This window comes from Electrona antarctica (genome assembly GCF_951216825.1).
Source record: "Electrona antarctica genome assembly, chromosome: 13".
NCBI classification, from domain to species: Eukaryota; Metazoa; Chordata; class Actinopteri; order Myctophiformes; family Myctophidae; genus Electrona; species Electrona antarctica.
In genome coordinates, this window is record NC_136794.1 from 34,555,830 (window position 1) to 34,581,261 (window position 25,432).

Consider the following 25,432-nt stretch of genomic DNA (forward strand, 5'->3'; position numbering starts at 1 on the left):
GCGCTGTGGTGGAGGTGGTGGCATTCGTGCATGCATTCCACGGTTTGCACATCTCTAAATGTTTAATTCCCATCCCAGCCGGGGCAGCTGACGACCATCCGTCCATGCATCCATCTTCAACAGCTTCACCAGAGAGCTCCAGACTTCCCTCTCTAGAGCAACATTAGTAACTTCCTCCTGGGGGATTCCGAGGTGTTCCAAGGCCAGTGTGGCGATGTAATCCCTCCATCTGGTCCTTTGGTCTGCCCAGGGAATTTCTCCCGGAGAAGTTCGAGAGGCATCCTAACCAGATGCCCGAACCACCTAAGCTGGCTCCTTTCCAGGTGAAGAAGCAGCGACTCTACTCCGAGTCTCTTGTGTGACTGAACTTCTCACCCTATCTCTAAGGGAGATGCCAGCCACCCGTCCGAGAAAACTCATTTCGACCGCTTGTATTTGCAACCTTATTCTTTCGGTCATGACCCACACTTCATGACCATGGGCGAGAGTAGATTGCTTGCTAGACGGAGAGCTTTTTTCCTTCTGGCTCAGCTCTCTTTTCGTCACAACAGTGCAATACAACACAAACGATCGCCCAGTTAAAAAGATCGTCCCTCTCGACGGTGCAGTCGAAGAGTCACCCACACCCCCTTGGTCTCCATATTTGTCAAGAGTGCGCTGTCGGGAAGAAGCCATGTTTGATCTTTTTATTGTATTTTATTTATTTATTTTCATAAATGAATTCCCTTTTTCAGGATAGAAGAAGCACCTCAATGGAAGAAAGAAAATCATCATTGGAACACCTTCAACTTCTTGGTGGGCCCAAAATGATTAGATATACCGGCAATCTGTAGCTATTGTAGAAATATTGGCCCGTAATAGTCAAAATGTTCAAGCATGTTGAAATCATCGTGCAAGAGTTTCGCAAAAAGTAGTGTAATTAGCCGATCTATAAGCTTACAGTGCATCGCGATCAGACGCATGGGGAGCTTGTATATCAGCTGTTTTCACTATTTTCCAATAGGTTTCCAATAATCTGTGGTGGAAAAAGTACTCAAATGTTTTACTTAATTAAAGTAGCAATACTGCAATATATAAATACTCAAGTAAAAGTCAAAATATATCATCAAATATAGCATACAAATGTACTTAAAGTACCAAAAGTAAAAGTACTCTTTAAGGCAGAATGTCCCATTTCAAGTTTTCAAAATACAAATCTTCTTAAAATAGCAGATCTACAAGCTCACAATGTGACAGATTGTGTGAGCTTGTGGATAATCTATTTTAAAATGGCCAAAATGTATAGAGCTGATTTGAAATGTATGTCTTCTAATACTAATCTAAACAAAGTAACTATAGTATAGTTTTCAAATAATTTTTGTGGGGTAAAAAAATTGAATTTGTCTTTGAGCTGTAGTGGAGTAGGAAGTAAAAGTGCAGTAAATTGGAAATACCTCAAGTAAAAATACCTCAAAATTGCACTTAAAGTATAGTTGAGTACATGTACGTAGTTACTTTGCACCACTGACAATAATACGTCTTTTATAGGAGGAGCTGAGCCTTGGGCCGGCACGTATAGTAAAATGACTGTGAGAGAGAGAGAGAGAGAGAGAGAGAGAGCGCGCGCTCTGTAGGCCGGCCGTCTCACAATCAATCAGCCTCCTTTTCCCCACAGACGGCTTATCAATTATGCATGTACGACCCGCTGTATGGCCGGGGTCGGACGGCCGGGCGGGCAGTCAGATCCGCGCGGGAAAACACTTTTCAGCTGCAGCACTCACTTTGTTGGGGATTTAGTATGCAGCACGGAGGGCACACATGCAGGCTGATAGCCAGGGCTTTGAGTGAAAGTTAAACTGTGATGCATTTACTATCAGCAAGCACCTCTCCACCTCTCTCTCTCTCTCTCTCTCTCTCTCTCTGACTCTTCTGTCTAGACATGCCGTGTGCAACAGGCAATGTCTGGTAAAAATGACAATAACACATTAGACTACCGTCAAGCACAGAAAAATTCAAACCTTTGGCGCATGTATTATGAAATGCCCAGGGCCCTTGCCTGGGTGTCACCTTGGGACAAATTTAGTGCACTGTTTACCAAACGGTGGCTTGGGACCCATCTCTTTCGTCATGGGCACGCATTGTCATGGGTCACTCACGACTCAGTAAATATCCCTTTATTGAGGGGCGCTAGCCCCTCCTATATACAGCTTTTCGTCCCGTCACGTCTCACATTTTGCCATTGACAATGAAAGGAGAATTTACGTCATATGTGCCTGAAATATGACGAATTTTTTTGTGGCAACACAAACATTAACTAATTGCTTTCCAATGACAAGATTTCTCGTCGTAGGCTCACATTGCCAATGACGAAATGAATGTCATATAGTGTTTTACACTAGATGGCGCTCTACGCTAACCTATTATTCACCATTTGAGTCACAGTGAAACCAGGAAAATCACAGCTTCCATCCACTCCCACATTAGAGGATTTTCTAGCACGCCTCTATCTCCATTCCTGTAACGTTCCACTTTTGCATGCTCACAATACTCATATCGCAGACGCAGATATTTTATCACGATGATAACGATTAGCGCCCCATCCCAAGCTGCTACAAACCTCTCTAACCCGTCACTGAGCGACTACAAAACGCATCCAGAGGGAAATTAATTCACTAAAGGAGAGTGATAACACATACTTTGTCTACCGTGTCTGACAGATGATGTCAAAGCACGTTGGGGGTTGATCCACTGTCAAATCATTATGATGTTCAGAAATTAGAGCCGGAGTCGGTACTGAACTTTGTTCATTTCGGCAAAACCTGCCAAAGTCAAGGAACAAAAGTTTGACTTTGCTAGGAGTGCTGCCACTCACAACTAGGCTACTGCTGCCAGCCAGTTTCCCCATTAGCCATCAAAGATTGCTCTGCCTCCCTCTATCTCTCTAACCAACCCCCCCCCCACCCCACCCCCTCCCCTACAACTCCTGTTCATTCTCCCTCGCCCTAAATGAATATCTCTCTACCAACCCCCCAACCCCTCTTGTTCATTCTCTCTCGCTTTAAATGAATAGAGACTAAATAGAAACGTTTGGTATTGACTTGTGGTGAGAGAAGCTATTTTCCATGGAGTGATGTGACCTTGATGGCATTGATGAGAGGTGTGTGTGTGTGTGCGTGTGTGTAATGGTGATTGTGAAGCACCTGCTTCACCAGCGGGTGCTGCCGACGCGTTTCACCACTTTACTGGTTCTTCAGCAGCCATTGTTTCAATGTTTCTCTGCATGGTCTTTTGAAAATAATTGTATTCCTTCTCTTTTGGTGCCCACCAAGGTTGGCGCCCAGTGCTGTAGCACCTAAATCACATTTCGGTTGGGGCACACAAAAGTAAATGGTAAATATTTAACTAATGTAAAAGCATTAGCATTGTAAAAGCAACAGTTTTAGATTTTTTTTTTAGCAGTAGCATTTTTATAAATCTGAATAAGGTGGAGGTGGACGGCAGGCAAAATGTTCACTTCCGGTTAATTTCCTGTTGTATCTGTTGATTAGCAACCTAGAACCATGCATATGTTGGCGAAGAGCACCTGTTCAAAAGGCCCTAATTGAAATGGACAATGAAGTTATTGAGTGCAGGTGAGCTGATTAGCACAGTGCTCTTAATGCTCTTAATGAGAGTTGTCTGCTCAGTGCAAAAGGAGATATGAGAGTGAAACAGCAGAAACACAGGTTTAAGATATGTATTTTCTTTAGATCTAATATGTTATCACTTCACTAGTTGATTGATCTCTAAGTTGTGTGCGTCACTGACACAAAAACCACACAGATACAACAGACCCAGATTATTGTGTCATGCCATACTGTGCTGTTTAACTGTGCTGTTACATTCAACAAAGACTGTGCCTACGAGCAACACTCGTCTCATTGTGAATTATTACCGATTCCCTGTGGTGAATACTACTGTCCTACACCCGACCAGCATAATACAGTCCTTACCCTCTCAAACAGCGCAATTACGCAATATTACACGAGAGGGCCGATAGGCGAGTTCCGTAGGCAGCACAGATGGCTATTTCAACCAATCAGATTGCTTCCTTGAAACGACCTGTTGTATCATAAACCACTGAAAAGATCCCATGATGTAAATCTATGTCAACGGCGGTGAATGTGTTAAATGGTTGACCACTACTGTGCTGAGCAGGGAGGAATGTATAGCAGAGCCTGAACGCTAAGATTAAATATAATATTCACACGCATTTACATTTCATAAATAAAACGTTCTCAGGCTGTTATTGGTCTCAATCTAAGCATGAGTTATCTGTCTGAACTATAAAAATATTGGATGGATATATAGATGATGGACGGATACATAATAACAAAAGATAATTGGCATTGCCATCTCATTATAATTCCGTGTGAGGCCACATTCACGTTGGAACAGTATCAGCTAATCACAATCAATTTGTTTGTACTGTAATTACGTTAGGATTACTGTGACACCTGAGGGAATGAGGGATTAAAAGGTGTCGTTCGGATGGTGATTGAATTAGGACATGTTATTAAAAATGATAATTAAAGCAAATATTAGGCATAGATTACAGCTCTCATCACGAGCTAATATTTAGCTTGGCGTAAAACCACTTATTAAAAGTGCCGGCTTATCAGACAAAATGCTATAGGAAATTAACTCTCTCTCTCTCTCTCTCTCTCCCTCCCCCCTCCCTCCCCTGTTTGTTTCAAGGCTGTTAATTACAATAGTGTGTGGATGGGACAACTGTTGTTGGTGTGTGTGTGTGTGTGTGTGTGTGTGTGTGTGTGTGTGTGTGTGTGTGTGTGTGTGTGTGTGTGTGTGGTGTCTTGGCACCCCCTTTTAAACCCACTGTACCAGTGAAGGTCAGGTTGTGCACGCACGCATGCACGCACGCACGCACGCGCGCACGCACGCACGCACACACACACACACACACACACACACACACACACACACTTGGCTGTCCGTAGAGGCCGGCAGGCTGTGCCAACACAGTGCAACTCAGACAGCGCTTCACTAAATGTGGAAAAAAAAATGTGCTGAGAGACTGTGGAACCATAATATTGTGACCAAATTGAACTGTATATGCAGGCTACAGTATGGACTGTACAGTGTACTGTACTGCCATGTCAGCAACATCCACCCTGCAAGACCGGGACAAAAGAACCTGCATGTGTTCCAATGGAACTAATGTAATCTCAGAAGCAAGAAAAATAGTTTGGTTTGCTGTGAAATAGTATATATTAAAAGATTTGCACCAAATGTTTAAAAAAAAAAAAGCAGATCTACAAGCTAGTGTACAAGTGTGAGCTTTTTTTGCTTTCCCCATCATGTTAATAATAATAATAATAATAATGGAATGGCCTTTGAAGGCTCTTGCTAGGGATCCTGATGAGAAGTGCATTACAGTAGTCCAGCCTGGAGGAGACGAAGGTGTTTCTGAGTCAGCTAGCGTGAGTGTTGGGTGGAGTTTTGAGATGTTTCTGAGGTGGAAAAAATAAGTGTTTGCAGATATGTCTGATGTGGGGCTCGTGTTATGTCATACATGCCAATGAAATCCTCCCCACACACATGCGTGTGTCGTCACTGCTGTTGTATCCTCTAGTGACTCACCTGCCAATGAGGAGCCCTCACCAGGAGGGAGAAGAGCGTCTGTCCTACTCCTCCCTCCTAAGGGCCGATTCATACTCCTATTTTACCGCTGTAGTGCCCAAATGATTTCGGCTCGTCAGAAATTTTCAGTAGCAACGAAGAGCCGACATTGTAGGCTTTACAGAGCCGAACCAACTTTTATTCGGTTCTAAAATAGGAGTATGAATCGCACCTAACACTCTCTGTTTAGATATTGTACGCGACCATACGCCAGTCCAGCGTTGTGTCGGATGCAATGCAAAGTCGAAGCAAAACCAAGGACATGAGATGTCGGAGTTATCAAAGAAACGTCGTATCGTATGGCTTGGAACATAACTTTCAACAACATTATTGTGTGTTCATGGCATTGAAGGCATCACTGCACAACACCACGTGGAACCAGAACCAGAGGCTCCCTAGCTGTGACATGTCGCCGTAAGGATGACATGTTATGCTGTAAGGATGAGCAGATCAACTAATGTTGGCTGAGGAAAGGCGATTATTTCTGACTGTTGTTTTTACCTTGTGGTTCTAATAAAAGTTGTTTTTAATCCATAACAGTTGTCTTCTTATATTGCATGCATGCTCATTGACTGTGTTGGCCTAATGTGCCATAGTGTGTCGTATAAATAAGTGTCATATGTATTCTGGGTTGACTGTGGCTCAGGAGGTAGAGCAGGTCGTCCAATGATCCATGGGTCGGCGGTTCGAATCCCGGCTCCTCCTGTCTACATGTTGAAGTGTCCTTGGGCAAGACACTGAACCCCAAATTGCTCCCGATGTGCTGGTTGGTACCTTGCATGGCTTCCGCCGCAATCGGTGTATGAATGTGTGTGTGAATGGGTGAATGTAATGCACAATCTATGTAAAGCGCCTTGGATAAAGGCGCTATATAAATGCACCATTTACCATTTACCATTTTCTGAAGAAAACCTGGAGACTGACATTCAATGAATTAATTTTGTCTGCATGTATCACTGAAGGTAAATGCATGGGATGAGGTCGGATCTGTAAACATTAGCTGATGATAATGACAGCCAGTGACACAAATTAAGCTAATTTCCCAAATTATTAGCACAGTTGAAAATGGCAGATCTAGGTAACTGAAGGTGGTGGTATTTTGACACAGTTAATTTTCCCCAAAAGTGTTCAGTTTGAGTGAACAAATAATGGTCTGCTTTAAATGTAAAGTTGCCACATGGATTTATTTATTTACAGAAAGTAGAACGTATTGATATTGTATTTATGAATAAAATCTGTGTTAGTCATGCAAATAAGCAAAGTAAAAAAAAAGTGAACTTGGCATTAAAGACTGGAAAGTGTTTCTTGTCTCCCAAATATCATTAAAATAAGATCCGGTTGCAAAAGGGGTGAAGTGGCCCTTTAATTGAATTATCCTCTTTCAAACTGCAAAGTGATTGTTACATCACCCCTATATCTCCATATATGGAGCTGGCCTGTTCTGACATCACAATTATGTTCTGCATCTGCATACATATTCCATATTTGGGCATGCCTGACAAAGAATTTCATTCATGGGAATAAGAGGGACACATCCATAATAACTGCATGGGTGGGGCATTCAATTGTTTTTCCAGTAAATGTCCACAGAGGTCCGATGACATCCCGCAATCAGGGCATTAATGCCTGTTTTTGCCTACTTTCACCCTGTGCTACTTGCATCGTTCCAAGTAGGCCAGTGCCCAACTGGCACCGCTCTAGTATAGGCTATAATAATTATAGTATAATTAGTATATGAGAGAGCAGGACTGGCACAGAAAATCAGCCCTGGTATTTGTGGTCTTCACCCCAAAGACGCTACTATGTCTTTTTTTTTATTACATTTTATTGTTTTGGCTCGGCCCGGCCCCATGACTGCCCTAGCCTGGCTAATAAGCCATACTAATATCACACAACACTGTCGCAGTATATTAGTCTGGGCTGGCTACACTTAGCCTCGGTCCCAGGCTCATTTAACTGCGAAAAAGAAGAGCCTGGTCACAACCTAAGGCAGAGAAGCTATCGAAACCCCCCCGGAAGTTAACGTTTTTTGACCAATCGCAGCGTTGTGTTCCCGAAAATGTATTCCCGCTGAAATGATCATTGGGTGGGGACTAGTAAACACAGCCGCACCGCGTGACGTAGTTATCTTACACGCAACACTTCCGCCACTTCCGCTGCATACCGTGTCCCGATTGGCCCGACCTGTTCTCGGTTGTAGGAAAGAGGCTGAGCCTCGCCAGACCCTAATCCGCTGGCAGGCAATTTTTTTTTGCCAACGGCTGATTCGGTCTGGTTTATTAACCAGGCTAATGACTGCCCAGCCTTTCTGGCATCTGCCAGATATATCTAATATGGGGCCTGCTCAAATGTCTAATTCAAACAAAACAGACATGCACACATGACACAAGTCATTTTAGTTGATCATAAATAACTAGCTAAGCTTATCGATAGCTTATAGTAATGAAATGAAATGAAATGAAATGAAATGAAATCTATATTTACCCAGGGTATCTGGGCTAAGCTCAAGAACTTGTTTCCAGCCAGGCCCTGCTCATAGAACACATTTCATCGTAGTGGTTGATGCCTTGTTCAAGGGCATTTCAGCGGTGGTAATTTTAACGTGTCGGACGGCTGGTTCGAACTGGGAACCTTCCGGTATCTAGACCGCGCCGCTATCCGTTCGGCCACCGCTGCCACCAGCGGTGGCCTACAGCCCTATATGTATCTCCTGGAATCTCTAGGAAACTGAAGAAAACTACAAATCCCAAGTGACATATTCGCACAGAGGTTGTTCTTTCCTATTGGTTGGCTCCAAGTCAAAGTTCACCATGCAGGGTGTCATGTTACAAAACAACATATCTACAAGCTCACAACGCGTCGCGTCGCAACGCATTGTGAGTTTGCAGATCTTTCCTTTTTGACAAGCGACACAGAGTAGCCAGTTACACTTCAAGAGCGCGAGCTTTGACACTTTGACAGGCTCATGAGTGGAACGCTACACACTCCTGAAAAGAAAATAATGTAACTGCGTCACAGAAAAATACGAAACCAGCTTAAAGAAGAGGGCATTGGAGGTGAGTGAGTGTTTAATGGCAAAGAACGTGGCTTTTGGAGTTTTGACGTTACTGGGGAAACGTATGGGCCTCTTTGTGCCAAAAAAAACAAACACAAAACAACATACTTTAATGCATGTTTTGAAATCATAATGCTATCTACAAGTAACTAAACTAAAGTTTTCAAACAATTGTAGTGGAGTAGAAGTGTGGCTCAGAGATGTAGTGGAGCAGAAGTCAAACATATTGGAAATTGGAAATACTCCAGTAAGGTACCAATACCTCAATATAACTTACTTTGCATCACCATATATAATATATATGGTGATATATGGTATTGGTACCTATATATATATATGTACTGTATGGACTGTATATATACTATAGTGCCAATTCAGCAAAACATCCACACTGCAAAGAGAAACACTGGCCTTTCTGTCTCCTGGGAGAGAACACTCTCCTCTGTCCTATACTGGCACCCAGAGTGAGGGGGCAGAAAACAGCGCTCGAGCACTGTTCATGCAGCCCTGGAGAGTGAAGCTGGATTTTAAATACGTTATGAGAGCGGTGCCTTAAGACGCCCTGAGGGCGAGAAGCGCGCACGCATCCGCCTGGGTGACGGCAGACAGCAGACTGCTGGGCGAGCGCTGGCGCTTTGGCATTGGGGGTCAGATCAACATATGGAATGAATTCTGTACTGGCCATATGTGGAGCGTGTCTTGAGTGTACAAGGTTTGATGAGGTCAGATCAACATACATGTATGGAATGTCAGAACAGGAAAGACGGGTGGGGAAGGATCAACATATATAATGACAGAATTACTGGCCGGTTCCATATATGCAGATCAAGGTGATGATCCAGTCTTCTCCATGTATGCCTGTTATCCAGTTTGTCACTCTTCGGCTCCCCATAGCCGCACTGAGCCGCCATTGGACTGGCACCATGAAGGGAACGGAGATGTCATAACTCTCCTTCAATGGCTCTGCTGGCACCTTGCCTCGTTCCCAGCCTTATTCATCTGCCAAGAGAAAAGCCTGGTCACGACCGAAGGCTTTTTTAACTTTTCAACCAATCACAACACTCACTCACGGAGAAAACAAAAAAAGGGTTACAAGATCATGGGATAAATAAAAAAAAACATTTATAAAGCGTTAACGCCATTTCCTTGAGCGTTACTTCTGCCAAAATCCTGCTACTTCTGTTTAACCACTCAACCAGCGAGGTCTTTCCCAGCGTGGTTGGCACCAGCTATTGGATGCAGTGTTGATTTAGTCGTGTAAAACTGTAACGATAACGGTTCGTCGACTACCTCGTTCCACTGACAAAAACAAAATTAAAAACAACATTAAAACTAAGCGATGATGACTAAAACTATGACTAAATATACAATTTCAATCAACAAATAAAAACTAGAACAATTTGTTAGGGAGGGACTATAGTGGAGAGGAGATCTAGTAGAACTAGAAGAACAATTCATTTTGAGTTTGGTTGTGCTCTGAAAATGGCATATCTAGAAGCTCACAACGCGACGTGTCGCAGTGCGTCTCGTTGTGAGTTGTATACTGATCACTCAGTTATACTTTTGGTACTGAATAAGCCCCTGGATACAACGATCATTATGTTGGAAATATCTCGGTTATATCAGAGCAGATCCCTATATGTCACAGAGCTGATATTCTTCCTCTTGTGTGTGTGTGTGTAGTGGGAGCGTGTTATCGTGTTGCCCTTTACACACACAAGCCTTACAGTCGCTTGCAATAAGTCTTGTTTTAATATCAAACAGCCGCTTGTTGTAATCAGTTTACGTGCGTGTAGGCCGAACCCCCCCTGGAGCTGTGGAGTGTATAAAAGGCAGGGAGTGCGAGGAGATTGAATATGTATTTCTGACTGTTTTGTTTATTGAAAGAGGTTGGTCTTATCCTCCGGGTGCATTTGGACTAGTGTGAAGGATGGAGCCCTTCATTTCTGCCTTTGAGTTCATTTACATTTTTGCTGACAAACATTCGTCAACAACACTGATTTGATTTGCCATCCAAGGCAGAATTTTAACAGTGGGGGAAATTCGTGCCTACACTTACACCTCCCTGTGTCTCGTCTCTTCTCTTCTCTTCTCTTCTCTTCTCTTCTCTTCTCTTCTCTTAAAGTCCTCAGGCCCCACGACTGATTTCAGTCGTATTTTTTTTATAAGGTTAAAGAGTAATGCCTGTGTCAAACCAGCAATATAATACATGTTCAGATTGAAGCATCATCCATAAAAACCCAAATGGTCCTGGATAATATGTCTGTCATAAAAGCAAAGGTTAAAGCCTCACTCTGTGATTTGTTCTACTGGCTGATGAACATAGCAGGAACATGGGTTTAGAATTGTTATAAATGTCATGGTTCTACATTGTGTGCTAATTGTTTAGGACACAGCAGCAGTGTGGAATGATTTCTCTGCCTCCCTCTATCTCTCTACAACCCCCCCACCGCCTCTTGTTCATTCCCCCTTGCATTAGTCTACTCTAAACGAATGGAGTCTAAACAGAAATGTTTGGTATTGACTTGTGGCGATGAAAGAGAAGCTATTTTCCATGGAGAGACATGACCTTGATGGCATCCATGAGGGGGGGGGGGGGGGGGGGGGGGGTGTGTGCGTGTGTGCGCGTGTGTGCGTGCGATGGTGTAGCACCCGCTTCCCCATTTCACCGTCTTACTGCTTCTTCAGCAGCCATTGTTTCAACATTTGGCCAGTCTTACAACACTAATAGTGAGGTATTTTCTCTCTTTTGCCCTGGCGTTTGGTGTCGTATCATAAAATGTTAGTGTTTTGCTTGTTCTTTTGCAAGCCCACTTATATCCTCATGGAGAATCGCTGGCGCGAACAAAAAGTCATTGAGACAAATGTTTGTTTTTTTCCATTCGTTTTTTTTGCTTCAACCACTTTCCGCTTAGTTTACGTGTCATTCTGTGGGAACATTCGCCAAGGCTCTTCTTGTTCCGGTGGGTTAACCCTTTATGCTCTCCTCTCTCTCTTTCTCCTCCACAGTGGGACGCCATCACGGAGATGGATGAACACAACCGGCCCATCCACACCTTCCAGGTGTGCCACGTCATGGAGCCTAGCCAGAACAACTGGCTGCGCTCCAACTGGATCTTCCGGCAGGTAGGGCCGCCACTGTCACCATTACACAATTATAGTGATAGAAGGTAGATAGAAGGAAACATCAGGTCAGTCCGTTGCTCTCCCCGGGTTGGCAGAGGAAGTGTAGCGCCCAGGATTACATTCGAAAATTGACACTGGGTGAACAAAAAATGGGTTAAAAAATGGAAGAAAAAAAAACGTGGACACGATTATGACAATAAAAAACTATTGCGGATTATCTAAAATAATTGCTTTTGATTGATTTTAGACGATTATTATGCAATAATTGCGACAACCCTCTATACCGGCAGGCGGCGCAGAAGATCTACGTGGAGCTGAAGTTCACGCTGCGCGACTGCAACTCCATCCCGTGGGTGTCAGGCACGTGCAAGGAGACGTTCAACCTGTTCTACCGCGAGGCGGACGAGGCCTCACCGCCGCCCCCTCCGGGTGGATCGCACAGGTTCAAGCCGTCGCAGTACACCAAGGTCGACACCATCGCGGCCGACGAGAGCTTCACGCAGATGGACCTGGGCGACCGCGTGCTCAAGCTCAACACGGAGGTATGTATGTACTGGACATCATGTTGTAGTTTTTGGTGGTCACCTTATCACCTAAAACTGGAGTATGAATAGGCTCTTCGTTGACTAAATATCATTCGGTATTTAGTCTAGACTAAATCTACAATTAATTTTGTCAACAAAAATGTATTTTGGCAGGCCTTGATGCGTCATGATTTGATGCCTAATTTTACACTTGAAAATAGCCGAACCGCATGCTCTACATCTACAAGCTGTGGGCTTGTATATCTGCTATTTTCAGAGCGCAACCAAACATGAAATTACTTCTCTTTTAGTTATCTTGTTCACTAGTCCCTCCCTAACATTTTGTCTAGTTTTAATGGCAGTATATTTACTCGTAGGTAAAGGTACTCGTAGTTTTTATTTAGTTTTTGTCATTGTCTCCACCAGGCCGAAGGCATGGGGAGAGAGTATGTTTTGCACTCCGTCCGTCCGTCCTTCCTTCCGTCCGTCCTTCCGTCCGTCCGTTATCAGCTAATCTCCGGCACCGTTGGCCCGATCAATGCCAAACTTTGCACACACACTCCCTGGATGCCAACGATGAACCTCTGCCCCACATTTTCCAGAACGGCCTGTTATAGCGCCACCATGAGGCAGCTTCTCAAATTTTTTACCTAAAACTGCACCGATCTGGGTGATACGTTGCATGCACACTCCCTAGAGGCCAAGGACAAACCTTTGACCTGCATTTTCCGCATCTGCCTTTTATAGCGCCACCAGGAGGCCGACTTTTGTAAAACACATTTGTTGATATTACTCCTCCAGATTCTGTCCAAAATTCTCACAAATCGTTACACAGTATCTCTATGGTCATGTGCTCAAGTCGGATCTGTCCGATATTTCATATTCCATCCTAATTGGCTATAATTGGCTTTCACAGTTTGCAAGATTGCCCCGTTTTGAACAAAAGCCTCAAATCATGAACGCAACATGCAATTTACGTGAAATCTTTCACACATTTTCTTACTAGGCTGAGGAATATATCCCACCCTTTTCACATTGGCCTGTTATAGCGCCACCAACAGGTTGATTTTTGCAAAACACATTTTTGGAACAAAATGCCTCAAAAACATGTTTATATTAATCCTAAACATTTTGCCAAACATCTCACACAGTCCTATCCTCCTGGTGGAGACCTGTGCCCAGAAGGGCACTTTTTCTAGTTTTTTGTTGTTTTTTTAGTCGACAAAATCAACCCTGCTAAAACAAACTTGCATTGCTAGAAAATGTCCTCCGTCCGTTTATTTCCAGGTGCGTGAGGTGGGCCCCATCAGCCACAAGGGCTTCTACCTGGCCTTCCAGGACATTGGTGCGTGCATCGCGCTGGTGTCCGTGCGAGTCTACTACAAGAAGTGCCCGTTCACGCTCCGCAACCTGGCGTCCTTCCCAGACACGGTGCCGCGCGTGGACTCGTCGTCGCTGGTGGAGGTGCGCGGCGCGTGCGTGGACCACGCCGAGGAGCGCGACACGCCCAAACTGTACTGCGGCGCCGACGGAGACTGGCTGGTGCCACTGGGGCGTTGTGTGTGCAGCGTGGGCTACGAGGAGCAAGACGGCTCGTGCGTCGGTGAGTCTTTTTTTTCCTTTAACCGCATATTCAGTATATATTTAGGTGTCTTTGGGCTTGTTTTCTTGAAAAGTCGCTTGTAAATATTCATAGTTGTGGGTTGCTGTTGTTTGGGGTTACTTCTGAAGTGTAGTTGCTTATTTGGGCTTGCTTTCAAGATTGTTTTTGAAAATAGCTGATAAGGCTCAAGTCGTGAAACCGGTTGCTTCTTTTGGGCTTGTTTTCATATACCTGGTCACTTGTTTCACTCAAAGAAGCTGACAGAGACTATCCAACTCTTTCCGTGGTCGACATCGGTGATGTGTGGAGCTACCTTTATATTGCCCCCATGTGTTGCATTTGGGTTCAATGTTTCCTTCCTAATAGTGCTTCTATTGCTTTAAGCCATGGAAACGAGAGTTGCAGTTGGTTGAATGCGGGTAGAGAGCATAGCATTATCAGTCCTCATGAGAGGATTGTTGAGGCGAGGCAATTTTCAATGTGATGGCGGTTATTTGTAGAATACATGTTTTGTCATGTATGTACAGTGACTGAATTAGGGAAACCTCATTGCATTTAATCGAATGTTTAGGAAAAGTCATGCAAAGGGAAACTTATGAGAGCTAAATGAGCAAAGATAATCGACTTCAAAATTGGTCAGACTGAAAATAATTAAATATTTTTTTCAAAGCGCTGTTTGGTTTGAAAGGTTCCAGCCGAACATGACAAAAGACTGATTCTCAAATTAAATTCCTAATTAAATTCGCACACTGACGTTTAGCCAGCATTTTCCTAGTTATTCTGGTAAGTTCAGTGACATTTTAATAACTGTGGAGAAAATTTAATCAGACGCAAAATGAAATAAAAATAAAGTATTGTAGACAGTAAAGTATTGAGACCAGTATGATCCGTTGACATCAAGCCTAATGCATTAGCATCAAAGAGCTACAATGTGTCAAACTCATTACCATTCTAACCACCGCATATTTCGGGGGAATATATAAATAGTTGATTTTGTGATGAGACTAGATAACAGTCTGGGGTTTTGGATATTGTAATATTGTGATACATATGCGTGATGTCTTTCCCTCTTTTTTTAAGGCTGCATTACAGTAAAGTGGTGTAATTTTCTGAATCAGAATCTGTTTTTGTTGCCACATCACTGGTTTACAGGGGTAAAGAAGTGGGTGATTATTTTTGTAGCTCCATTGTTTTGAGAAAACAAGAGGGGGGGACAAGGGAAGCAAAGAGAAGATAGAGAAATAAAACAAAATATATCTAAAAATTTTGGGTGCGTTCGGAAATGCACACCGGGAATGTGGTCAGTTTGTTGAGTGTGGTGGGCGGTGACGTCACAGTGTGCCTTATTTACGAACGACCACAGCTGTGACGCATTCACACCGGACAACCCCAGCTTCAGGGTAGGGTCGCTCAGTGCGGGCACACGGCACACCCGGTTGCGCAGTGCACTGGATTTTCGAACGACAACGCACCGAGTGCACTGAATAAACGAACGACAAGAGAGCACACCAGTGCGTTCAGGGCGCATTTCCGAACGCACCCCTAATGTGACCCAGTATAGTGGTTTGAGTAGACCATGCCCATGGTCATTTTCTATATATTCTTTTACAGATTATGAAAGTGCAGGATGTAAGCTTTCAAATGACATGTTACTCATTGAAATGGGAAACTATTTGAAGAACATTTGCGTTTATCAAAAAATCTCATTATGTACAATGTTTTCTGAAAGCACCTTCATCATTATCTCCACAATATCGATATCAAGGCATTTGGTCAGAAATCTTTGTCGGCCAGCCTTGACATTGGGGGGGGGGGGGGGGGGGGGGGGGAATATGCACACTGGCATAGCGATGAAAGAGATGATAGTCTTCCAAATTGGATGGAAACTTTAAACTGCAAAGTTGCTTGAAAAGCACTGAGTATGCATCTGGAAAGGCAGCTTGGCTATGACTTTGAAAGATGAAGAAGAAAAACTAAACAAAACCAAAAAACTGAGAACATCGAAGGCACTCCTCCTTTTTGCTGTCCAAATCCCTTCCCCCTCTGTCAGGTGGAAAAAATATCGTTTTTTTTTTCAGGTGTCAAATTGAAAAACAGCAAAAGTAGCAGATCTACAAGCTCAAATTCTTGCAGATCTGCTACGGGTGATGCTTTTGTGTGACGCTGTAGTACGATGGTAGGTTTTTGTTTTGCTTTTACCAAATTTCTGTACTTTTACTTCTACTCCACTACATCTCATGTGCAAATGTTCTACTTTTGCTGCACTACATTTATTTTAAAACTTTAGTTACTAGTTACTTTGTAGATTTTGATTATTACACAACATACATAAACCACTTCAACCATACAGTATATTCATTTCTGCCATTTGGAAATAGCAGATCTAAAAGCTCGCATTGTGTCGCGATGTGAGCTTGTCAAAATATTCTACAGCTATTCTATATTTGAAAACGTACAAAAATGTGAAAATAGCCACCGCTCATCTGCTGATAGATTTAGGTGAGGTTTAGAAATACAACATATAAAGGGAGGCTCCACAGACACTTACTCTAACCTGTGCACAATCAGATATTTTGTATTGCAGAACACTTGCAAAATGGGATATTCTGCATAATGAGTAGTTTTACTTTTGGTACTTTAAGTACGCCCACCCTTTTGCACTTTAAGGCCTCACTCAGACCTTTACTGCATTGCTGTATGCTTGTTGGATGAATGTTGTGTAGTGTCATGGCCGCCCCAATGCATTTCCAATGGAAGTCACATGGTTTGTAGTCCACATTTTGGACTACAAGCTGTTGTATGGCTTTCGGCTGTGTTTCGACTGCGCCCCTCCCCCTCATACAACACAAATGTTGTGTCAAACCATGTGACTCCCATTGGAAATACATTGGGGCGGCCATGACACTACACAACATTCATCCAACAAGCATACAGCAATGCAGTTAAGGTCTGAGTGAGGCCTTACTCACTGAATTCTGGACTTTTACTTGTAACGGAGTATTTCTACATTGCATTATTCATACATTTACTTAAGAGAAGAATTTGAGTATTTTTTCCCCCACCACTGGTGTCTTCTTCATACGAGGCCCTTATCGAGTCGTGGGAGGAGATGGAGTGTGGGCTGTGTATCATATCGTTTCCTTTCATCTGTTCCTTAACATAGCAGCCGCGCCAACCGGAGCCGGGAGATAGATAGATGGCTGTGCACCGCAGCATGGATACATACATACATTCATACATTCATACTGTACATGGATAGATAGATGAAGAGGCTGATAGCAGGGCTGGTGGGGTGGTGGCCCCGCAGCATCCTTTATTCACATACGGAACAAAAGTGATATCTGATGCAACACATCTACACACACTAGCCTCACACTCTGTGTATCACTTGATTGTATGCAAGCCACACACATCATGAGGGCGCACGCACGCACGCACGCACGCACGCACGCACGCACGCACGCACGCACGCACGCACGCACGCACGCACGCACGCACGCACGCACACAACACATGTACACACGTACAGTACAGATATGCAGTTGTTCATCATTTTTGCGTGCATACACATTGCACACGAATACTCGCATGCAGGAAAACACACAGGACATGTGCGCACATGCATACACACACGCACGCACGCACGCGTGTGTATATATATATATATATATATAATACACACACACACACACACACACACACACACACACACACACACACAGACGTGGACACACACACTGATGTCAAGAGTTCTTCTAATCTTGCAGTGCTGCTACTGTCAACCCTGCACTGTGTGTGTGTGTGTGTGTGCGCGTGTGCGTGTTTGTGTGCGTTTGCGCGCACGCTCTAAACAATAGACCTGTTAATGGAGTCGAGAGGGAGGGAGCGAGAGAGGGAAGAGGATTTCAATTAAGAGAGAGAAATGTTAAAGACATTATGTCGGCATTGCTTGTCGGCGAATGCAGGTGTGTTTTCCTTTTGTCATCATTCACAGCTTGTAACTGCAACACCCGTCAGGGCTTTATTCATACCTTAACAAAATGTTCCATTTGAGGATTGTAAACTTGTTGCTTAAAGCTGTAGCTTCTGTCTTCTGTATTCAGCACAACTAGCACCAAAAGGACCTCACACACCCATGTAGGATGCTGTATTCAGCACAACTAGCACCAAAAGGACCTCACACACCCATGTAGGATGGGAAGTTGGGAACCCCAAATGTACTGCTTCTGACGGAAGGTTCCGCCAGTTGGAATCCAACCGGCAAATGCTTCTGGTGTAACATTCCGTCTGATAAGCTTTATTTTTTTATTTTTTGCTTGGCCTTTCCTTCTTTAGCGATCCTAGACCGGATTGCGCAACCGTGCTGCCGTTCACCTCCCTTTTATACAGGCTGACTAAAAAGCTGAATAACTCGAAATCTATGGAGCTCTCCATGGTTTGGATAAAACACGCAATGTTCGGAGGTCTTTGCTGATTATCCGGTGGTCTAGATGGGAACATTGGCGCTTTCTAGAGCAAGGATGGCTTCATTTTAGCTCGCTAGCATGACGCTATTTATTGTCTCCACCAGGCCGAAGGCATGGGGAGAGAGTATGTTTTGCACTCCGTCCGTCCGTCCTTCCTTCCGTCCGTCCTTCCGTCCGTCCGTTATCAGCTAATCTCCGGCACCGTTGGCCCGATCAATGCCAAACTTTGCACACACACTCCCTGGATGCCAACGATGCCCCACATTTTCCAGAACGGCCTGTTATAGCGCCACCATGAGGCAGCTTTTCACATTGTTTACCTAAAACTGCACCGATCTGCGTGATACGTTGCATGCACACTCCCTAGAGGCCAAGGACAAACCTTTGACCTGCATTTTCCGCATCTGCCTTTTATAGCGCCACCAGGAGGCCGACTTTTGTAAAACACATTTTTTGATATTACTCCTCTTCTTTCTGTCCAAAAATCTCACAAATCGTTACACAGTATCTCTATGGTCATGTGCTCAAGTCGGATCTGTCCGATATTTCATATTCCATCCTAATTGGCTATAATTGGCTTTCACACTTTGCAAGATTGCCCCGTTTTGAACAAAAGCCTCAAATCATGAACGCAGCATGCAATTTACGTGAAATCTTTCACACATTTTCTTACTAGGCTGAGGAATATATCCCACCCTTTTTTTTGTTGTGTGGAAATAATGATAACATAGTCGCACCCCCCACCCCCTTCTGTTTAGGGGTCATGTGATCAGTGACATCACAAAAGTGTACTCTTTGGCCTGCAAAGTACACCTTCCTTTTGGACTTCAGTGTGCACCATGCACAGTGTTGTAAACATGTTCTACTCATGTAAAACACACATCCTTTGTTTTGCTGACTGATGTTGTTCTGCTAATGAATTAAATGGTAAATGGTGCATTTATATAGCACTTTTATCCAAGGCGCTTTACATAGATGCATCAATTCACCCATTCACACACCGATGGCGGCAGAAAGGCACTAGCCAGCACATCAGGAGCAATTTGGGGTTCAGTGTCTTGCTCAAGGACACTTCGACACTAACTCTGAGGGAGCCCGGGTTCGAACAGGCAACCTTGCGGTTACCATCCAGCCACTCTACCCCTGAGCCACCTCCGCCCCGCGGCCTATTCATACTCCAATTTTAAGTGATAAGGTGACCACCAAAAACTACAACGTCACGCCGCGATGATAAGCGACTCACCCAAACTCATCTCTGTTTTACTAACCACCAGCTTATCACCTAAAACTGGAGTATGAATAAGCTTTTAGGCTCTTTGAATAGACACGTCCCTGTTTCTCGTGACTGATATTGTCATTCTAATGCGTGAGGTGGCCATACAAATGGGTTTATATATATATATATATATATACAGTATATATATATATATATATATATATATATATATGGAATCAAGTAACTTGAAAAAACTGATGGGCTGAAACGCGGAAGCCAGAGCAGACGTTATAAAATGACCCCCAAACCATGTTTGAAAGTGACTTATCCCTTTAAGGGACGGCAGGAGTGAGAGTGAGAGAGAGGAAGGACTTGCTAAATGGGAAAGCAGCTGACAGGCACTTGAGTCTGGACCGTGACCCGTAACCACAGGGTCAGCCAGGCGCAGTGTCCACGTCAGGCGGTGAACGGCCATTAGAGTGTCCTTGAGCCAGACTGACAGCACACACGTCCTGTTCTGGGCATTGGTGGAAAGTAACTATAAGTACATTTACATTAGGTATTTTATTATCTTACCACTGTAGTATTCAGTACTTCTACTCCACTACATCTCAGATCCAAAAAATATTGTACTTTTACTCCACTTTCTCAGATCCAAATTATATTGTACTTTTAGTCCACTATCTCAGATCCAAATAATATTGTACTTTTACTCCACTACATTTTGTTGAAAACTTTAGTTACTAGTTACTTTGTAGATTTAGATTATTATTAGCCTACACAACATACATTAACCACTTCCTAGCCCCATATACATTTCGGCCATTTGAAAATAGCCGATCTACAAGCTCACAATGTGTCGCTAGATCTGTTATTTTCGATCACTCTAATACAACGAGAAAGTTTTCCCACTGTCCACAATCCACTGCCCGTTGAAACGGGACATTCTGACTACTTTTACTGTTTGTACGTTTTTCTCAAGTACATTTTGAATCCTAGACTTTTACTTGTAAGAGAGTATTTCTACAGTGCAGTATACACTGACACCACGCTAGACAGGAACGCCCAAAAACGTCACATCCGGTTTTAGCCTGGGGTAAGAATTTTCTATGGCTGCCAATGCAACTTGGTCCAATCCTTAATCACATACGGACAAACATCTATGCCGATGCTATCTAACTTGCGGATGTAGCGTGCCTTGTCCACGGGCAACAGATCTTTCAACGTATGGCATTGCAAATACATTTGATAATCACTACTCTGCTCAATATTGTTTTGAAAATGCCGCAAATTGCATTGCAGTGAACGAGCGCAAATCACAACTTCCCCCGGTGGTGGGCGGAGTCACAGTTTGAGGCGCTGTTTACGCGCCGTGGTGTCAGTGTATTGATACTTTTACTTAACATAGCATGGATGAGCCGTAACCAATACATTTTGTTCCTATTTATCGGTATCACATTGAAAATAACACACTTATAAGACATTATAATCTTCTCATAACCATGTATACTTATATTTATAAGCGCTCATAAATAATCATAATACTTTATAACCTTAATCATAACACATTATAAACATTATTATAATGACTTATAATACCAGTCATATTTTGCATAAATCATATATCATATAGTATAAACCCAGTCATATTTTGACAGGAGCAACTGCCTGTCAACATTTCACCCCCCTCCCCATCTAATTATTGGACAGTATTAGGATGTTGATATTAATTTTGTATTCATCTTTAGGGCCCCAAATCATACCCTAGAAAGCACGAGTGTCTATTTAAAACAAAGTGTTTTAGGTGTTATAATACTTGACATTAATAAGTCAGTATAATAAGCTTTTTAATGTGTTATGATAAAGGTTATCATTATTTATAAGTACTTATATATATATATATAATTATAAATGTTTATGAGAAAATTATATTGTCTTATAATATTTTTTATAGTGTGTTCATAATGCGTTCTAAACGTGGGATGCATAGCAAGTGTTAAAAGTGTTCATGTTTTTATATCAATGTTAACATTTGAAAGTATTTTTGTCAATTATTTTGGAGCCATGCAGTTGCAATTTGCTTGCTTATGGTACTGTACTGTACTGTACTGTACTGTACTGTACTGTACTGTACTGTACTGTACTGTACTGTACTGTACTGTACTGTACTTAGGGCTGGGCATTGCCAACAATCTCACGCTCGATATGTATCACGATACAGTGGCCACAATACAATATATATCGGGATATGCATTGATTTTGAATAATGACGTCCTACTAAATGTACTTTTGTCCTAGACCACCGATTGCCGATGTTTTGACAAATATATTGTCAGAAATGTTTAAGTTCCCAAACCAATTTGAATATATTGTAACTGTCGGGGAGACACTGATGCTGATGTTAAAGCCGTGTTCCTGCCATATCATTATTGTACGATACGATATTATCGGGCAGGAATACGATATGATTATTGCTGTATCAATTAATTGAACCCATGCACGTACTGTACTGTACTGTACTGTACTGTACTGTACTGGAGCCAGCTGTCCTCATAGACAAATCCACTGGAGCAGTGTCCCGTAGGCCAGCTATACGAAATCAATGCTGCAGTGTCAAGTTTCGATTAATTTGACACCGCAGCTATGATTGACTACAGGACACCTCTCTGCGGATTTGTCTAGTATAGCTGATTATGTTAAATCCTTTGATGTGGGGCCCCCTCCACAGCTGCATGTACAGCTGCATGTACATCTGCACCACAATCAATGGGCCAGAGGTGAAACCACAGCAGAGCCAAAATTGATACCTCGGATTCTAGTTTAGTTTTTGGATTGATCTATTTTTTGTATGCAAGTCATTATCTTTTCCCTATTTCTGCCACAAGACTTGTTGTGTGCCAGAGCTGTCTTCGTGATAGCAGACACACCAACTCTGGGGGAGTGAGCAGATGGCAGCGGCGGTGGGTTTGTGGATCTGATTCTGATCCGTCCAGACACGGTTTCTGAAGGCACGCTCTTTTGGTTGAGATAATAGACGCCCAGGGACAGGCTCCTCACGTCTAGCCAGTCCTTTTGTTCATCTCTAAAGGACCAGTCTGGCAGAAGATGGCTGGCCCCATGTGTGACACCCGTAAAGGCAAAATTACACCTTTTGAAAGAAGCAGATAATGGAGAGGAACACTGCAGTCTATCCCCGTTAAATGGAAGATCATTGTTGTTGCAGATTGGACTGCAGAGGAGGGGGCGCTGCCTGTCCATCTGCCTTCCATCCGTTTCAGTGCATCATTATTGGATGCTTAACGTGGCATGCATGTGTTCAATCCATATGACTGTCTGTGAGCAAACGGTATAGGCTTAATGCGACATCCGCAGCATTGATTCACAGGGCACGGCTACGCAGTTTAATCTACAGTATAGGGAGGCAGAGCGACAATGGGAAACGCTCGTGAAACTGCCACGTTCACGTTTACATTTACTTTTACTGCACATCTTATCTTACTTCTCTTCACTTTTCCTGATATCTCCCTTTAAAGTACCTCCATGCTGTCCAAGTAATCAATCAATCAATCAATCAATCAATCAATCAATCAATCAATCAATCAATCAATGCTTTAGCTCAGGGGTTCTCAATGTTTTTGGCTGGGGACCCCCGGAAATGCTTTGGCCATGTCTCGCGACATGGGTTAGGCTTAGGCGTTAGGGTTTAGGGACCCCCGAGGGGTCAGTATAAAGTGTAATGTTTACGGTCTTGCAGGTTCGTTCTGGATTGCCTTAAGAGTGCCTCGGCGGACCCACTATTTATCTGGGTCTTATAGACTTCCACTCCTATCTTCTATCCTCTTCTGTGTCTCCTTCCCTCTTTATCTCCCACCTTTCCATGCATGGGTCCCAGAGAAGCACGTCTTCACGGTCGGGTTCATTCGGGCCCTTCGGGCGTCGTGTAGCCATTATCAGGCCTGAAATGCAACCCTTGTTTCGTCGTGGCGGCTTTCAAATTGGCAGTGTTATTAAAGAAAAACCATGGCACGCAAGGAACTAGCGGAGAGAACCTTCGAGCCTCAGGGAAGAGAGAGACGGAGAGGGAGAGAGGTGCTGGGCTAAGCTAATGGCACTTTCCCCAGGAACTTGTAGACTACCGTGTTCCCTTGTACCTGCTAGCTTGGGCTGGAAAGTGATGCATCGAAATGACACTTTATACTGATGCGTGTGTGAGAAAATGTAATAGAATATCTGATGGGTGTTAAAGAAATACATTTTTTAAGACCATATAAGACGGGGGGCTTGGGGGGGAGTAGAGTACACGAAATAGAAGCATGAGATATGTGAATGTCGATCTGCTTAAATGGACACGCCCACACTCGGCATGCATCATGGACACACATGGGAGGCACACTGGAACCGGAAGTTTGATTGAACTGGCAAAAATATATTTCTGAATGATTGCACCCGTGAGAAACACGTACGACATCTTGGGGACCACCCAGAGTCCCTGGAAGGTTTCCCAGAGGTCCCCAGCAACATTTGTTGATACAGCATCACAATCATTTTAACTAGGGTGGTCCCGATCGGATCGGGAGATCGGAAATCAGCTCCGATCACATGATTTTCAAAAGATCGGAATCGGGGAGAAAAGATCTGATTTTTAATTGTCTAATGTAAATCTCAAAGAAAGATGTATAAGCAATGAGATTTTGTAAAAACTGTTGTGTTTATGCTAGTTGTTTTCCTTCTGGTCCTAGTCAGAGATCATCAAACAAAGACTAGTCACACTCATAACCAACACATCATTATTTTGCTATGATTCCATGGAATCATAGCCATAGCCATTCCATAGGAAAAAAAATGACATTCTAATAAACATTTTGCCTTTCAATAATTGAAAGGCAACACAACAGACTACACTAGAGTGACATATATTATGATATTTGCTACTGTGATATGGCCTAAGTGTTATGTAAAAATATAAAGATAGGATGGGGAAAGATCGGTATCGGTATGTCTAAAAATCAAATGATCGGAATCGGATCGGGAGCAAACAAACATGATCGGGACATCCCTAATTTTAAACAATGTATCCATCTATATGTTGGCTATTCAACAATAGCATATACAAGTAGCTGCAGGAGCCATTGGAACGTGCAAAAGCAAAACACATACCGTACCAACACAATCCCTTGCTTGAAAAATGCTGCATTTCCTTATCAATATGCAGCCTTTAAACTGCCTTTTTCCACCTCAGGAACACCCCCCGCATCCGCCCCTCTCTGACATTCCCAGCTGGGTGCGAGTTCACTCATTCATTGCATCCCGGCTTCATTACTGCAACAGTATGGCACCACTTCCAAAGTCCTCGACAAACTCCAATACGGAGTTCAGAACACAGCTGGCTGTCTGCTCACCACCAGTACCCGCTCCAGAGACCACTTTACACCTGTCCTCCATGACCTCACGTCCCTCACTTCCTTCAAAACCACACTCGAAACATCTCTTCAGGATAGCCTTTCCCCTTTTAATCTAGCACTTATGTCATTTTTGCCTTAGTTTTGTTTTGCCTATTAAAGTCGTTCATTCCTTTCCCTATGTGAAGCGGCTTTGGGTACTTAGAAAAGCACTATATAAATTTGAGCTATCATTATTTTAGTTCTAGAAGTGTTCAGGTGATATACATATAAATCTAACTCTGCAACTAAAAAAGCATATGCATATCTAATGGATAGGAGGGTGTATGTGTGGGAACGGCTTGACTCCTGTGCCTCCTCTAGCTGAACCAGCGCTCATGCCTCA

At 43.3% G+C, this 25,432-nt stretch overlaps 1 protein-coding gene across 1 annotated transcript in view; it reads left to right on the forward strand.

The window, feature by feature from the left end:
* Positions 1-25,432, forward strand: part of LOC306934939 (ephrin type-A receptor 6-like) — a gene marked incomplete at its 5' end in the record, with an annotated part of 395,442 nt that overhangs the window by 167,385 nt on the left and 202,625 nt on the right. The window contains 3 exons of the mRNA XM_079517761.1: positions 11,723-11,839; positions 12,130-12,381; positions 13,651-13,966. Of these exons, the coding sequence (XP_079373887.1) occupies positions 11,723-11,839; positions 12,130-12,381; positions 13,651-13,966 (685 nt within the window). The remainder of the gene's footprint in view (positions 1-11,722; positions 11,840-12,129; positions 12,382-13,650; positions 13,967-25,432) is intronic.